The sequence below is a fragment of the Arvicola amphibius genome, chromosome 11 (genome assembly GCF_903992535.2).
Source record: "Arvicola amphibius chromosome 11, mArvAmp1.2, whole genome shotgun sequence".
Taxonomy (NCBI): Eukaryota; Metazoa; Chordata; class Mammalia; order Rodentia; family Cricetidae; genus Arvicola; species Arvicola amphibius.
This window is the reverse complement of record NC_052057.2, coordinates 102,589,891-102,606,418: the sequence shown is the minus strand read 5'-3', so window position 1 is coordinate 102,606,418 and position 16,528 is coordinate 102,589,891. Positions and strand designations below refer to the sequence as shown.

The 16,528-nt window shown below is 35.1% G+C and overlaps 1 protein-coding gene across 1 annotated transcript; it reads right to left on the bottom strand.

The window, feature by feature from the left end:
* Positions 1–3,515: 3,515 nt before the first annotated feature.
* On the bottom strand, positions 3,516–9,717 carry Cylc2 (cylicin 2). Its single transcript, XM_038347082.1, has 4 exons — positions 9,701–9,717; positions 7,401–7,441; positions 5,198–5,319; positions 3,516–4,535 (listed from the first exon to the last, which is right to left on the bottom strand). Exons 1-4 carry the CDS (start codon positions 9,715–9,717, stop codon positions 3,516–3,518), a joined length of 1,200 nt encoding a protein of 399 aa, XP_038203010.1.
* Positions 9,718–16,528: the final 6,811 nt, after the last annotated feature.

Below are 16,528 nucleotides of genomic sequence, written 5' to 3'. Positions count from 1 at the left end.
CAGTGAAGAAAGGCAAGGGCTACGGGATAATACACTTGTACACTGTTAGAATTGTCACTCATATTAGTTTAAGGAAGTGCTGATTGGCCAGTAGCTAGGCAGGAAGGACAAGCGAGATGACCCGACTAAAAGAATTCTGGGAAGAGGAAAGGCAGAGAGGAAGTCACCAGCCAGACACAGAGGAAGCAAGATGAGAATACCTTACTAAGAAAAGGTCACAAGCCAAGTGACTAAACATAGACAAGAGTTATGGGTAACTTTAAGTTGTAAGAGTTAGTTAATGATGAGACTGAGCTAATAGGGCAAACAGTTCATAATTAATATAAGCCTTTGTGTGTTCTTTGGGACTGAACAGCTGCGGGACTGGGCAGGTCAGAAACTTCTGTCTACAGTAGTGTGGTGATAATAAAATGCTATGAGTACAAAATGTTATGAGCTCTTTGGAAGTTTGGCAGTTTCTATTGTCAGCATATTGGTATATATGTATGTGAATATGAAGGCATATGTTTACCTTCACAATACATCTTCACAGAAAATTTTGAACAGCTATATAGTTTGTTGTATTAGGAACTACCAAATATCAGAAATAATCAGGGCATTGTTGAGCAGTTATAGATAATCTATTGCTTGTTAAGATATTATTTTTGGTCTAAAATGAAATGTATTATCAGTCCATGATGAAAAGACATGAAAGAAACTTAAACATCCGTTTCTTTACCTGTCTGTAAAGGCTGTAAGGTGCATAATTCTAACTATATGGCATTTCTAAAAAGCCAAGCATAATAAGATGATATTAATGGTTTCCAAAAGATAAAGTGGAAAAAGAATGAATGGGTGGTAAACAGTGTTTGTAAAACCACTTCTGTACTCACAGAAACTACCATTACCATTTTTTCAAAATACATAAAATATACATAGTACAGATAATGCAAATAAAGTTATGAATGCTGGTAAAATAATTTGTTAGTGAGGACTCATGAATTATTATAACAAAGGTACCACTCTGAAAGGAGATGCTGGAAATATGAGACTCAAAAATATGGGCTGGGAGCATGCAAGAAACTTCTGTCCTGCCTGCTCTGTTTTGTTATTAACATAAAACTCACATAATTAATCCATTAAAATGAACTGAGAAAGACAAATTTAGAAGGTATTGACAATGCAAAGGTCTAGTGAATTGCTTTCTGGATAAAGAATAAGTATATATGGCCGGGCGGTGGTGGCACAGGCCTTTAATCCCAGCACTCGGGAGGCAGAGGCAGGCGGATCTCTGAGTTCGAGGCCAGCCTGGTCTACAAGAGCTAGATCCAGGACAGGCTCTAGAAACTACAGGGAAACCCTGTCTCAGAAAAAAAAAAAAGAGAGAAAAAAAAAGAATAAGTATATATGTTACTATCATAAGAAGAGGTATTGTCAAATATAGAACTAAAACAATGTGCCAAATGCATAATAGAGGAAAGCAATAATGGTGCCATATGAAGTCCTAGAAATTGTTTCTGAGAAAATCAATGAAAGACCTTCTTATGAGTTAGAGGAAATGTTTATGCAAAATGTAACATTAATAGATTACAAGCATTGGGCCTAAATAGACATGGTGGTGGTGTGGGTTTAGTATGGGATTTCTCTCAAAGGTTTATGCGCTGAAAACTGAGTCCTTAGTTGGTAGTACAAGTTTGAAGACTATATAACTTCAAGAGGTGAAGTAATAACTGAAGGAAGTAGGTTACTGGGACAGACCTTGAATTTCCATACCCCAGCCTGACTCCTTTCTCTGCTTTCTCACTACGGAGTCAGTGAGACTAGCCACTCCTCACCTCTGCCAGTCATGACTTCAAATTACAGGACCAAATAAACACCTCCCCTATTGCTTTTATAAAATGTTTTCTCACAACAACAAGAAAGGGAACGGATACAGGTGGTTTCTGCCTGGAGAACAGGATGCATGTGGGCTGCTGTTGAGGGACGAACCAAAGAACTTTACCTGGGTTTAGAAGACTTTGAGATCACCAGGCACAATCTAATGTTTGAGTGAACTGTGAGTGTGGAAATATCAGGAATGTGGAACTGACAAATCGAAATGTTCTCGATATAGAGCAGCAATTAGAATGAAGAAAGCATGGTAAGGGTGAGCTAACAGCTTCAGAAGAGGCCATGACTTAGGACTGCAGCATCAAGATTTGGGGGCAATGATCTGTGGTGTGGATATCAACTGTTCTTTTGTGGTCCTTTTGGTTTGAAGGGGCCTGGTTACAAACAATAGACTGTCTTCAACGTCTTCATTTGTGACTTTGGAATCTGAATGAAGTCAGTACTGGGTTCAAATATAGGATTCACTGACATAAAGCTTCAAGAGTAGATGTAATAACAGAAATGATAGGGGTGGAAAAGTAACGGCGCTAAGACAAAGTCACACAACTGCTGAATTTGACTAGATGGAGAGTTTTGAGAACCTCTTTGCAGCTTTAAAAAGAAAGGTGGCACGATTTCTTCTAACAGAACATGCTATTGTAACTTTAAGGTCACAATCTCTCTGTACCAAGAAGATTTGAATTTCTCTTGACCTTTAAATGGACATTTTAAAATAATCCATTTGTTTGATGATAGGCATGCATTTCTTATAACTAGAAGATCCAAATATCATAAATAAAAATCTAAATAAAAGTTACAGAGTTGAGTACAAGAACCTTAAGCATCAAGTTTAAGTTTGCAGTTGGTTAAACTGTTTTAAATCCAATTTGGATTCAAATAAAACAAATCTAACTTACCAAGAACGTCCATCAGGAATTACAAGTGGTTCAATCTTGTGGTCACTTCAAACTCCGACAGTCCTGCAAACTCAAGGTTTTCTTTGTCTTCTTCCTAGAATGATGGTCCCTTGCCTATCTTATCTTTTTTTAAGTCTTTCCCTTCCTGCCTTTTTACTCACTCCTTTCCTCCCTTCCTCCTCTGTGTTTTCTTCCTAAAACCATCTTGGATATTTATTCAGCTCAAACTCCATTTTCTAAACATTGATTTTCTTGGCCGTCTCGTTTCTTTAATTGTACAAACTCAACTTAGCTTTATATCATTAAATCTAGAGACAGCATCAAGCCTTCTTGGAGTTTTTCTCTTTTCTTTCTTCTTCTTCTTCTTCTTTTTTTTTTTTTTTTTTTTTTTTTTTTGTAAAGTCCTTACTGAATACTGGTATTTTTGTTTGTTTCTCTATCTATGTTTTCTGGATGTTTAGTTGTGTATTCGTGAATGTTTTTTTAGCGATTTTACTTTTAAAACTCTGTAGCTATGGTTTTAGAATAGGTATCTTCCACGTCGTTCAATGAATCCTATGTATTTTTCTTAGTCCTTTTGTTTTTCTAACACTGGTTATATTTTCATTTCACATTGGGTCTTCTCTAAAACTTATTTGATTAACTTAATGCACTCTTCTTCTGTCTCATGGGCTCATTCTAAGACTACTGAGGTTGGTTCACTGAATATCCTTTGGAGTTCTATGTACAGTTTGAGTTCTCATCCAAGACCTACTTTCCCTTCTTCTCTTTCTTTGCCTTCTTGTCCTCCTTCTTTGAATCAGGGGAATCACCTGCAGAGTCTTTCTTGTCTTTCTTCTTGTCTTTTTTGTCTTTCTTACCATCCTCCTTTGAATCTCCTGCCTTCTTCTCCTTTTTATTTTCCTTCTTCTTGCCTTCTTTCTTGCCGTCTTTCTTTAAATCTCCCTTCTCACTTTCAGAATCTAAAGCTGTATCTTTGATCTTTGAAGACTTTTTAGTAACTTTGTTTCCTTTCTTTTCACCAGGCTTGTCAGCTTCTGAATCTGCAGGTGTATCCTTGGAACTCTTGGACTCCTTCTTACCTTTTTTGGCTTCTTTCTTCCCACCAGGTTTTTCACTTTCAGGTTCTGAGGCTGCTTTCTCCTTTTCCTTTGTCCCTTTTTTATCTTTTTTGGCATCTTTCTTCTCACTAGCCTTTTCAGCTTCAGATTCTGACACTGACCCTTTATCCTTCGGTTCCTTTTTACCTTTCTTGGAGTCTTTCTTCCCACCAGGTTTTTCACCTTCAGACTCTGAGAGTAACAGTTTATCCTTTGTCCCCTTTTTACCTTTTTTGGCCTCTTTCTTCTCACCAGCTTTTTCACCTTCAGATTCTGAGACTGATCCTTTATCCTTTGGTTCCTTCTTACCTTTTTTGGCTTCTTTCTTTTTACCAGCCTTTTCACCTTCAGATTCTGAAGCTGACACCTTATCCTTTGAAGTTTTCTTATCAACTTGTTTGGAACTTTCTTCTTTGGTTTTCTTTAACACCGTCTTCTCTTTCGCTTCAGGTTCACCTTTTTTCACTTTCTCTTCTTTCTTTGTTTTCTCTGAAGATGAAGTCTTGGGTGGGCCTGCTACTTTAGACTCCCCCTTGCCAGAACGAGATGGTTTCGGTGGAAGACCCTTCCTGGCAGCTAAATAAACGGATGGTCTCTCAGAAATTCTCATCAGAGAACGGTTCATCCATAATGGTGGTCTGTGAATTCCTAATTTTTGTTCATCAATTACCTCAATATTGGTAAGAATAATAAGAAAAAAATGTTATATAGCCTTTAGCAGTAAAATACCAAATACATATTTTAATTTCAAATGAAAATATTTTTGAGTATATTTTTGAATATTTTCAAAATCTGTTTTGAAAAACAGTGGATTAATTAGGGATTCTAAAGTCTATTCCATTTTGAATTTCATTATAATTTAAAGTAATGAGCAATTATGTCCCTACCTGTGGTCTGCTTTCAAGTTAGAGGAACCACAATTTTTCTTTGAGATTTAACATTAAAATTTGTTAGAGACCTCCAGTGATGCATAACACATCACAACCTCTCTTCATTCTTTGGAGAGGCTATCACGACTCTATTGTGAGGGTTTCTATCTGGGGAACATTCCCTAGCTATTCATACTAATTGTGAATTAAAGTATCTTGCCTTTTTTTTTTTACTCTGTAAACAACATATTACAGGTGCAAGTAGTGAATGAGAAGTTAGCATACAATAAGCTATGAACAGTAATGAAAGAGAGGTGGCAATTATGTAAAATATGTCCACCATGAGAAGCCTCCTGTTCGCCCTTACCCACACAGGGCAGTTAGCAATGTATTTATGACTATGCAAGATTATTGTTCCTAAGAAGTAGTTATTAGTATATACATGATATTTTCATATACTCACAGGAGCTGTATTGTTACGTAACTGGGAAGGTAGTGATCTCCGTTTCTTTCCTGGTCTTGGTGGTTTGGGGAATGCCAGGGAAAAGTATTGCTGATTCCATGATTTTTTGCTTAATTCACTGACTAAAATAAGAAAGACAACATATGCTTTGCTATAAATAAAATCTTGTCTGAACTGAAGTGACCCTGAGTGCATATACCATACAAATAAATAAATGATGCAAATTATAGCTTCATTTATTTGATAGTTTAAAGTTTTCAGTGATCAAAATGAGAAACTTTTATTTTCTACACAGAGAAAATTTAAAATAAATAACAAATTTGATGAGTAACTATATAAAGTTCCCATAATGAAATCAGTGTGGCCTATAACATAAAGGAGGAAAAAGAGTATCACTGCTCCCATTTCAATATTGCTGTCTCTTCCTGTTTAGATTCCAGCCATATGTTCTTTTGCTTTGAATATAATCTAGATCAGAAAGATAATGTGGTAAATTCTTCTGTAGCCACCAAAGAACTTAGTATATTGGTTACATAACATATGCAGAAAATACGTGCTTGAATTTACAGATTTAAAATCCTATCAGTTGACATTCCCTTCCTCAGCTGTAAGAGGACATGTAATATACTAAAAAGATATGCTGATATAGAAGATTAGTTTAATAAAGAAAAATGGTAAACGAATACAAGATGGGACTGAGACATTGATTTTACCAGAAATAGCAATAGGAATTATCCGGGGGCTTTAGTGACACCTGAGGTCAATGCAGAACACCATCGCTGTCGTAGTGCACATGAAATATTCAAATTTGAGAGAAAAGACTTGCTACTTTCCAAAGGACATTGGGATCAGTGCTCAAATGGACAGAATGAATGTCATATTGAAGTTTAATTGAAGAGAGAAAACAAGGTGCTACTAGAAGCTATTCAATATTAAACAGATCTTTCTTTTCTAGTACTGATATGAGCTAAATATAAACCACCTGGAATTCAGTAAAAGATTCTGGGCTAAAAGACTTCATTCAATTTCTTCATTGCTTTTCAAATTCAAGACCCCATGTTATATTATTTCTAAAATGAAAGTATTTAAGAAAATTTAAAAGCATATCTATACAATATGTACCTATGTGAAATGTGTTCCCTGTGCCCATGAGAAAGGTTCTTTGGCAAATAAACATAGTGTATTAATTAGAGACCACAGCAGCTCATATGACTTTAAACTGAAGATAATAAACATATGTCTAAAATTAATCAGGCAAAGCTTGTAGGATAAATGATCTAATATCTGAGTGGCCCAGTCCCAGAAATAGAACCCATACCCAACTTTGCTTGGTGACTAAGATCCAGAGACTAGATAGCCCAAAGAGCTAAGATGAAACCAAATATTATTAAAAGAAAAGGAAGAAAAACAGTAATAAAATGATTCTTAATGATAATCTGCTAAACTCATAGATCAGTGCCTTGTTCAGCCATCATCAGAGAAGCTTCCTCACACAGACGGAAACAAATACAAAGATGCACACACACACACACACACACACAGAGAGAGAGAGAGAGAGAGAGAGAGAGAGAGAGAGAGAGAGAGAGAGAGAGAGAGAGAGAGAGAGAGAGAGAGAGAGAGAAACACATAGTTCTAAATGGGATGTGTGCGTCAACTTCCTCTCCTCAGGACTCAGAAAACCCATGTAAAATGAAGTGGAAAAGTCAGAAGGGATAGAGGTCACCAAGATATCAAATCCATATTCACAAAGGTCATATGAACTCACAGAGACTAAATCAGCTATCACAAGGCCTGCACAGGTCTGCACCAGGTCCTTGCCTGTATATTCCACTTGTAGTTTAGAGATTTTAATGGGACTCCTGACTGTGGGAATGAGTGGGTGGGTCTCTAACGCTTGGGCTTATTTTGGGCTCTTTTGATTTGCTGATACACCTTATCCAACTTGGATGTGGTGGGTTTTGTCTTGTTACTAGATTTTATTTTGTTAAGTTTTATATTTATCTCTTAGAAGCCTGATTTTTCTAGTGAGAGACAGAAAGGGACTAGATCCTGCTGTGGGGGAGTGGAGGAGAGGAACTAAGAGGAGTAGAAGGAAGGAAAACTGTAATCAGAAAAAGTGAAAATAATTCATTCTCAGTAGAAAGGAAAAATATTTAAAAATAAAAGTCTTGCATTCAAAAATAAATATTGAACTTCATCTTACCTGGAATATAATTATCATATGGTCCATATGTTACCTTCAGGCTATTACAATAAAAGAGAAAATTTAAAATTTTTTAGACAAGTATCATATATCAAATGATCATTACTGTATGTAAAAAATCACCACCTATTAGACAATTATTGAATTCTCCTTATTGTGCAAGTTGATTTCATCTACGGAAGAGTAGGGATGAACAAATTTCTCCAACCTTAACAAAAAAACTAAGTGAGGATGAGAAGAATATGTATGTGTGAGAGAAAGATATATATATATATGCTTACCTACCTTCTTGACACATCCAAATTTTAGAGTCTTTTTAAATTAATTTGTAAAAGACTGACCAAGTTATTTTTCTAACTCATAGGACAACTCCTCTTGGAACTGACATTTAGCTAAGATATCACTTTATAACCCATGTTTAACTAGATAAAATAATATCTTGTCATAATTTAACAAAATCTAGGTCATTAAATAATATAAGTATGTGTCAGGATTGTGCACTCTAAGTATTGACAAAGAATTACATTGTGTACATAATCTAGAAAAATAAAAAAATTAATAAGGTATTTTGTAAACATATTTTCATTAATAACTTCTAACTTACCTGATTTAATCATAGGGAATATTTGTTAGAAGGAAAGAATATTTTATTAACTTTTTTTATTTGTTTAAACAAAGATCAATGGTAATATGCATTAGTATGATTGTCCTATAATGTTCTACTATGTAACGAAAAGATATCTTTTGTTGATCTGACTTAATCTGAGTATTAATTATATACTTATGTAAACCTAGTATCTCAGTTTTCAATTTATTAGTTGGTATTTTCACACATACTTAGATTTAGTTGATACTGTCCCCCAGAAATTCATCTCTCCCTCCCTTTCTCACTCTATGTATCTTACACACACACAGACACACAGACACACACACACACACACACACATACATACACACACCAGATTACTTAATTTACTAAAACATTTTTCAGTTTCATCTATTTCCCTACAAACTTTTAGTGTCATTTCTCCATCACTGAATAAAATTCCACTCTGTATACCATAATTTCACAATCTATCTTTGGATGCACACCTAGGCTGATTCTATTTCCTTGCCTTTATTAACAGATGAGAAAATATCTTTGTTGAATAGTCAGTATATTAATAAAGAAACAGAGAATAAAAACTTTAATTTATTTATACAAATAAATATGGAAATGCAGTATACCCCCCAAAAGTTCCACCAATAGGGTTGTTCATAAAATTAAATGCCACATCAAATGTTTGGAAGTATCTCCAACAAATACATTATCCTGTACTTTACAGAGATGTGAAAACAAGAAAGAGAATTCAAGAGTATTGCATTTGGAAACTAAGGTAGCATAGAAAGTCAAGGAACAGATGATCTCAAAGATAAAAGAATGGTTGATGTCAGAGAAGTAGGTGTAGAACGGTAGTGATTAATACTATAGAGCTTGTCTTATATGCTTTCCCTATTGATGTGATACAATATCCAGACAAGGGAGGTAGAGGCAGGAGATGTCTAACTTTGATGCTAGTCTGGTCTACAGAATGCGTTCCAGGATAGCTTGCTATTTTCCAGAAAACTGCTTAGTTTTATATATCCAGATCTATCAAAACTTAGACATATTTATGACAAACGCATGCAGAGCATTTTCAGACTCTTCTTTAAGCAACAATATATTCCAAAGAAGCAGACACTGGGGCCCACGGGAAAGTTTCTTTGATATTCACATTTATACAGAATAGATCATCTGCAATTTACAAGAATTTTTAAATGTTTAAAAAGGCCTGTCTTCCCTTTATATTCTAGAAGTTCATTCTTTCATCTCACCTTCAGGTTTTCTTCAACAATTTAAAATAATTTAAAGGTACTGGATCTATCTATCTATCTATCTATCTATCATCTATCTATCTATCTGTCTATCTATCTATCCATCTTTCTATCTTTCAATCTATCTAGTTTTTTTCCTAACTTATTTAGACAGAAATTTGTAAGTGGCTCACAGCGAGATGATAAGCCCCTAGTTAACAGTAATTCACTATGTTATTTGATAATCTCCAAATAATTTGTGACATAAAATTAAGACTTCTAGAAAAAAGAAACAAAAGTCCAAGTCTCTTTACTGAAGTAGAACAAAAACATCTTACATCGGAGTAGCTAACACTATTGCACATGAGTGAGGTCCTTATTAAAACTTCTCCCATGTTTATGATTGGCTTAGTAACAACATGATAAGCATCACTTTAGAGCAAAGATAATATAATATGAAGACTTACAATCTTGGTATAGACATTTCTCCCACTTGTGACTTGCCAGGGCCTAAGTTTGGTTATGTGGAAAGGTGATGTCATAAAGAGAACTAGAACCCTGTGATTTAAGGGCAAGGGCAAGAGTTCCTTCTGCTTTGGTTTTCTGACATCTAAAATTCTAAGATTAATGTTTCCTGTCACTTATCTGTACTGAGTAAGCTTACAAATCACAGTCACGTTCTAATATATACTTAAGTTGTAATACTTCTACTTTATTAATATGTTTGGGCTTCGGTTTGGTGGCTTGAGTCAAGATCTCTCAGTGTAGTCCTGGCTGTTCTCGAACTCCCAATGTAGACCAGGTTGACTTCAAACTCACTGTATCCTCCATCCTTACGAGTGCTGAAAAAAGCAGCTGCCACCATGTTGGACCTTATTAAGACATTGAACAGAAATATAAACTTCAGTATTTAGCTCTGACAATTTATTATAACCCCAACTCATTTACATTCATTTACCTTGTGTTAAATCTTTGCCTAACTTTACATTTCATTTTGCCTTCTAAATCTGATATAGACTCAACTTGAAAAACATGTGTGAAGCTACAGACTGGGACTGAAGAGATGACTCAGAATTTACAAGTATTTGCTGTTCTTGCAGAGGAATTTGTTCAGTTCCTAGCACCCATGTTGGGTTTGTCACAAATTCCTATAATCCCAGCTCCAAGAAATATGACATCCTCTCTTGGCTTTTGTGAGCACACACACCTGAGTGCACATACTCACATCCATCTATATAACTAAATGCAAATCATAGAAAAAACATAATACTTAAAAATTGCAAATGTAATGAAACATCTGCAGACATTTGATAGAAATCATGAGATGTTCGAATTTCTGAATCTGGCTTATTGCTCCTCTTTCCAATTCTTTTCATTTTTTTCTTAATCTTACAGTTTTTCTTTCACTTTATGAGTAAATAACTATTCATTTTATATATTCTCCTTTTATTTAACTAATGTTCACTTGATAATGGATTTAGGTTGAGTCTATTCTAAGAACCAATAGACATGTATGTAGAAGAACTGATAGTCCTTTGGAAATGTTTTGTGCAATCGTTGTTTTGGGCCTTAACATCACTTACCATCATACTGAGCAGGAAATGTCACAGCAGTTTGAGGTGTATGTGATGAGGCAAACTGCTCTCATCATTTCCAGGAAGCAGAGAGAGAGAGAAAGAAGAAAGAGAGAGAAAGAGAGAGAGAGAGAAAGAGAGAGAGAAAGAGAGAGAGAGAGAGGAGTGCAGAGGAGAAGATGAGATGAAGGAAGTGAAGGGAGAAGGGAGAGAGGAGAGAAGAGAGAAACTGGAGTCCCAAGACTTCTTCAGAAACATTTAATTGCATAACAGTCTCCTACTATGCACCACATACTGATAATACCACCCTGTGGATTATTAAATCAACACCTAAACATTCAAGGAACATTTATACAAAGCATGACAGGAAAATTTTTACAATTGGTAGACTTTATTTTAGGAAACCATTAATAAATCTTTTTAATTTTGCACAACAATAAAAGTTCACATATGCTAAAGCACAATCTAGGAAAATAAAACATAGATATACATTTTTATATTTTCCTTAATTCTCTTAATCATTTATACTGCAGTTCTATTATGGCCTACAAGTTGTATATGCTATTAAGTAGATGATTTATTACTGATGATATGTGTTTATATATTATATGATTTATCACATGATTTAGTTAATCATCTCAATAATATACCTAGAAGCTTGCTTGCTTTCCATTTTTCTTAGCTGCAAATTTAATTTATTCCAATATTTCCTTCCTCTTACAAAGATATTTTTGCTTAAAAACATTAATTATGTCAATGAAATAACTTCAGTGGTGCATACAAGAATATGACACATCTACAATTTTCACTGTGTCATGTAGAGGAAAGCAGTGTTGTAAATGGCAATGCGAGAATAGAATATTTTGCCTTTGGGAGAATTGATTTAACAAGTACCCGAGAATATTTTCCAACTGCGCCTTTCCAATCTGATATTAATATACATCTGTTTCATTTGTTTGAAGATTATTCTCTGAGTGCAAATATGTGTCAAATTAAAAAAATGTGTTGCAGTGTGAATGTCAAAATATTGTATTTCTGAGTCTAAGAATCTGCAGTAGCCACTTTAACCTGGATCATTTGTTTTTAGATTACAAATGTTCAGTTCATATTTTCACCCTTACAAGAAAATTTCTTTTTAATTTTATTGTATGATCCATGAAAGGCAAACATTATAACTGTTATAAGTTTCATTGAACTTATTAAGTTAGACAAACCTAGAGATAGTTTCTAGTCAATTTCTGTAAAATGATAAAAAACTGAACACAGTTGATTTATCTAACAGGTCATATAATTCAGAACATAATATAGTTCCTCATGTTATCTCCATTATTAACCTGAATCATGAAGGAAGATTTTTGGCTGAATTTCAGATCAAGTAGTTTACCTAGGCATTTTGAAAACAAAATTGTTCATCTTAACCACTGCGGAAGCAGTTTATAATTTTTCTATCTGCAAACGTGTATCGACAAAGATTTATAATTTTATGTAACTACCCAGGAAAGAAAAAGGGCCTCAAGAGTATGAAGAATGGACTTTTTAAAGTTGATTTTTATTGAGCTCTACATTTTCTCTGCTCCCCCTCTCTGTCTCTTCTCTCCCCTTCAACCCTCTCCCAATTTACTCAGGAGATTTTGTCTTTTTCTACTTCCCATGTAAGTTAAATCTATGTGTGTCTCTCGTAGGGTCCTCATTGTTGTCTATGTTCTCTGGGGTTGTGATTTGTAGCCTGGTTTTCTTTGTTTTCTGTTTAAAAACCACTCATTAGTGAGTGCATGTGATAATTGTCTTTCTGGGTCTGGGTTACTTCACTCAAAATGGTGTTTTCTAGCTCCATCCAATTTCCTGCAAAATTCAAGATGACATTCATTTTTTTCTGCTGTATAGTACTCCATTGTGTAAATGTACCACATTTTCCTTATCATTCTTCAGTCGAGGGACATTTAGGTTGTTTCCAGGTTCTGCTATGACAAACAAAGCTGCTATGAACATAGTTGCGCACATGTCCTTGTGGCACAATTGAGCATCCTTTGGATATATACCCAAAAGTGGTATTACTGGGTCTTGAGGAAAGTTTGTTTCCTAATTTTCTGAGAAATCGTCACACTGACATCCAAAGGGGCTGTATCAGCTTGCATTTCCACCAGCAATGCAGAACAGACTGTATGTATTGTGGTTTAGATGTAGTTTATCTCTGAATGTTCACTACAGACAAGTTGATCCCAGTGGGTTTGTGTTGATGGAGCCTTAAAGAGATACAACTTTTGGAAAATAATTGAGACTTTACTCCATTGCTGTAATAAATTAAAGTTTTAATAATAGTGTGTGTTGGGTCTTAGGTCAAAAACTTTGTGTGACTTAAAAATTGAGAATGGCTGTTATAAAGTAAGTTTATACAGAGTATTTGCTCCTTTGTGTAGGTGGCTGTTTTCATTTATGTTTCTTAGTCATGCTGTATCCCAGCCATGATTTTCCTCTACAGGACATTGATGACATAATTCCTGGACCTTGCAGCTAGTAAAACTATATGTCAAATGAGCTTTATCTTAACACAAAACGCATAGCAGTACCTAGTACGATTAACAAAGTTCACAAGATTTCTGAACGACAGAAATAAGGCATTCAAATTTTGGAAATTATACAAGAACCATCATTTGCCTCAACTGAATTATTTCTTCCAAGACAACATAGTGGTTTTCATTAATTACCTGTCACTTGCCTAGTAAAAGAATTTTTTTTAATTTTTATATAAAATTTTTTAAATGTCAAATATGTAAACTCATTTATAAATTCAATGCAGATTTGCGACAGTATATACACAAAAAGCCCTGCATTTGTTATTTTGAGTAGTAGTTAATTCTTGGGGGAATAAAATTCATTCTTAGAACCTAAATGCTGATGCTTTCAGTAGAATTTGAAGCTAGGCTTTGTATGTGGAAAGAGGTGTGAAGCAAGAGTATGACTGAAACTGTCTATAGCTGAGAATCTATCTGTATGTTATTTATGGCAATTAACATAATTTAAAACTTTCTTACACATATGATTATAAATGGAACAACTGTTGAAGAAGTATAATTATCTCCACTAAATACAGATGTTGTGAATGAATACAAGTTTATATAAAATGATACCTAGTTGGTAATATTTGTTATACAACAAATGATCCAGAATTATTTATTTATTTCACCATTTTTATAGCAGTTTAAAAAATATTATACTTTGCGAAGGTAAAATTATTGTTGAGACCATTTGGAGTCCTGGCCTTCAGCTGCTCGCCCTGCTCGAGCCTTCTGATTAGAGTTACTAAAAGCTGTGCCTTGCCTTGAGGATCAGAGGATGGGATTTTCTCCTGTTGGCCCACTTGACTGCTGGGTATATAAGCCTCCATGGTGCTATTGAATAAAGGGCTTCTTACCAGTGATTAGACATCTGTGTGTCTGGCTGTCTCTGTGTGTGTTTGTGTATTTCAACCTCCAGCCCCTTGCCCGAAGCTTTATAGTGCATAGAGTGCAGACAGGGGTGCAGTGCGCTGCTATATATATATATATATATATATATATATATATATATATATATATATATATATTTCAAATAGAGATGCAGAATACATGATGCACACTTTAATATTATAGAAAAATGCAGACATACAGTAAGAATTTATGTCTAGAAAAACTTTCATTAATTGTTCTCTAGCAGTGTTAAAAGAAGAAAATCCTGGTCTTCTGCAATGTTATATATCGATCCTATTCCTTAACAACAGAACTGGATGACCATTAAATGACAACTTGCTGAGACTTGCTTCGTAACTGGATCTCTTTGTCCCACAAAGGCTGTGGACAGGTTTCTCCCATCCTGGGAGACCTCCAGTGAGAGTATTTAGTCACGTAACCTTAGTTCCCATAGCCGTATGTCTGTTCTGTTCCCTGAGATGAATTAGAGACCATCTCCCTGCAACTATTTCCTGTTTCTAAGGACACGCAGTCAGGAAAGGAGTCTTTCATATAGATCACATTTGAGAACTTCAAAACTGAGAAAATTGCCTTTGTTTTGAGTGTGTTTTAACTGGAAACTTCATCAAAGAGAAAGGGGGAGAGAGAGTGTGTGTAGAAAGAAAGGTGGGCTGCCTCCCGCCACCCGGCTAGCTTTGCCCAAAATAATTACACGGAAACTGTATTCATTTAAATACTGCCTGGCCCCTGGCCCGTTATCTGTAGCTTCTTATTGATTGATTCTCATATCTTGCTTTAACCCATATTTAGTAATTTATATAGCACCACGAGGGGTGGCTTACCAGGAGAGAGCTTAACCTGCGTCCATCTCAGAGAGGAGAAGCATGGAGACTGCCTGAAGCGTCTCCCCTCTCTTTCCCAGAATTCTGTTCTGTCTACTCCACCTACCTAATTTTCTGTCTCTTAAAGGGCCAAGGCAGTATCTTTATTAATAATGAAAGTAACACATAGACATTCCTCCATCAAGAGAGAGAGAGAGAGAGAGAGAGAGAGAGAGAGAGAGAGAGAGAGAGTCACAAGATAAGATTAAAGAAACTGATGCAAAAGAATACGTAGTGCATAGTTCATTTTCACCCTCGTATGCCTCTAAGTTCCACCCTTGCTGTAAGTCTTGCTCTGAACCCTGAGGAGACACTAAAGCTGGCACTCAGTGGTCTCCAATAGTAGGCGTGTTTGGATTTATATAGATCTGAAGATTTTATTCAAGTTGAAAATATAAGTCTATCAAAATGAAAACCAGGAGCAAGAATCATAAGTGATCATTATTTCAGACTCAATATCATCTGGTTACACTGGATTGTAATGGAAAAGAATATGGCGCCACTCTTTATTGTGAGAAAAGAATGCTGCAAAGAACCAGCCCGTGACATATAATTAGACAGTGCCAGATAATCCACTTGGAGAGAGGAACTCTAGAAAGCATGAATAAAGCGGGATTAAAGGTGTACAGACAGTAATTCAAGCAGTACCATGTTGCTGGGTATTTGATATACAACATTTCCCAGCAATAAGAACTGTAGAAACACAAGAAATCTTGTAGTACATCCCATCATTGCGCTTAGCTGAATTATTCAAGAAAGAGTTTCAGGGTAGGAGAAGGAAAACTGTTATCTTAGCAGACTTCGAGCCAGGGTTGAATTTTTTCTTCCTCTGTTCTCTCAGTTTGACAGAAGGAAGGCAGGAAAATGGTAATCTCTTTGATAAAGTTGCTGAATAGATGCAGTGGGAAGGGGCTTAAAATCTACGTGATCTCTTTCTTATTATGTACACATTACAGGATCTTGAGTATATGCATGTGTGTGTGCACGCACGCTTGTTCAAGTGCACTTATAAGGGAAAGCCTTACAACTAAATTATATTGTATAAAATATTATAAAGGTTATAAAATGTCATTATTATGTATTTTAATATATCTGGTCTCTATTACTCCAAATTTGTGCTTGATTCAATTGATAAAACAAGTACAGAATAGTTAAAGACTTCGTCATAATCAGTAAGTAGAGCTTTGCAACTCCTTGGGAAAGTAGTAAAGATTCTTTATGATCAATGCTAGAAAAACACCAGTGGACAATAAACTATAGGAGGTTGTAGAAGAATCAAGTATCACTATCACCAATTAAGGGAAATTACATTCAAAATGAGTGACATTCTACATTGTTTTATGTTTTTTATTGTTTTTTTTTTTATTTTTCCATTCAAAAATTTACACTTCCTC

Bases quoted from the DNA above. Each gene is read 5' to 3' on its own strand.
- Cylc2 (XM_038347082.1), bottom strand. The intron at 5,320-7,400 runs GTAAGATGAAGT...TTCTTATTTTAG, and splicing joins ATATGATAATTATATTCCAG to TCAGTGAATTAAGCAAAAAA. The intron at 4,536-5,197 runs GTGAGTATATGA...ACCAATATTGAG, and splicing joins TACGTAACAATACAGCTCCT to GTAATTGATGAACAAAAATT.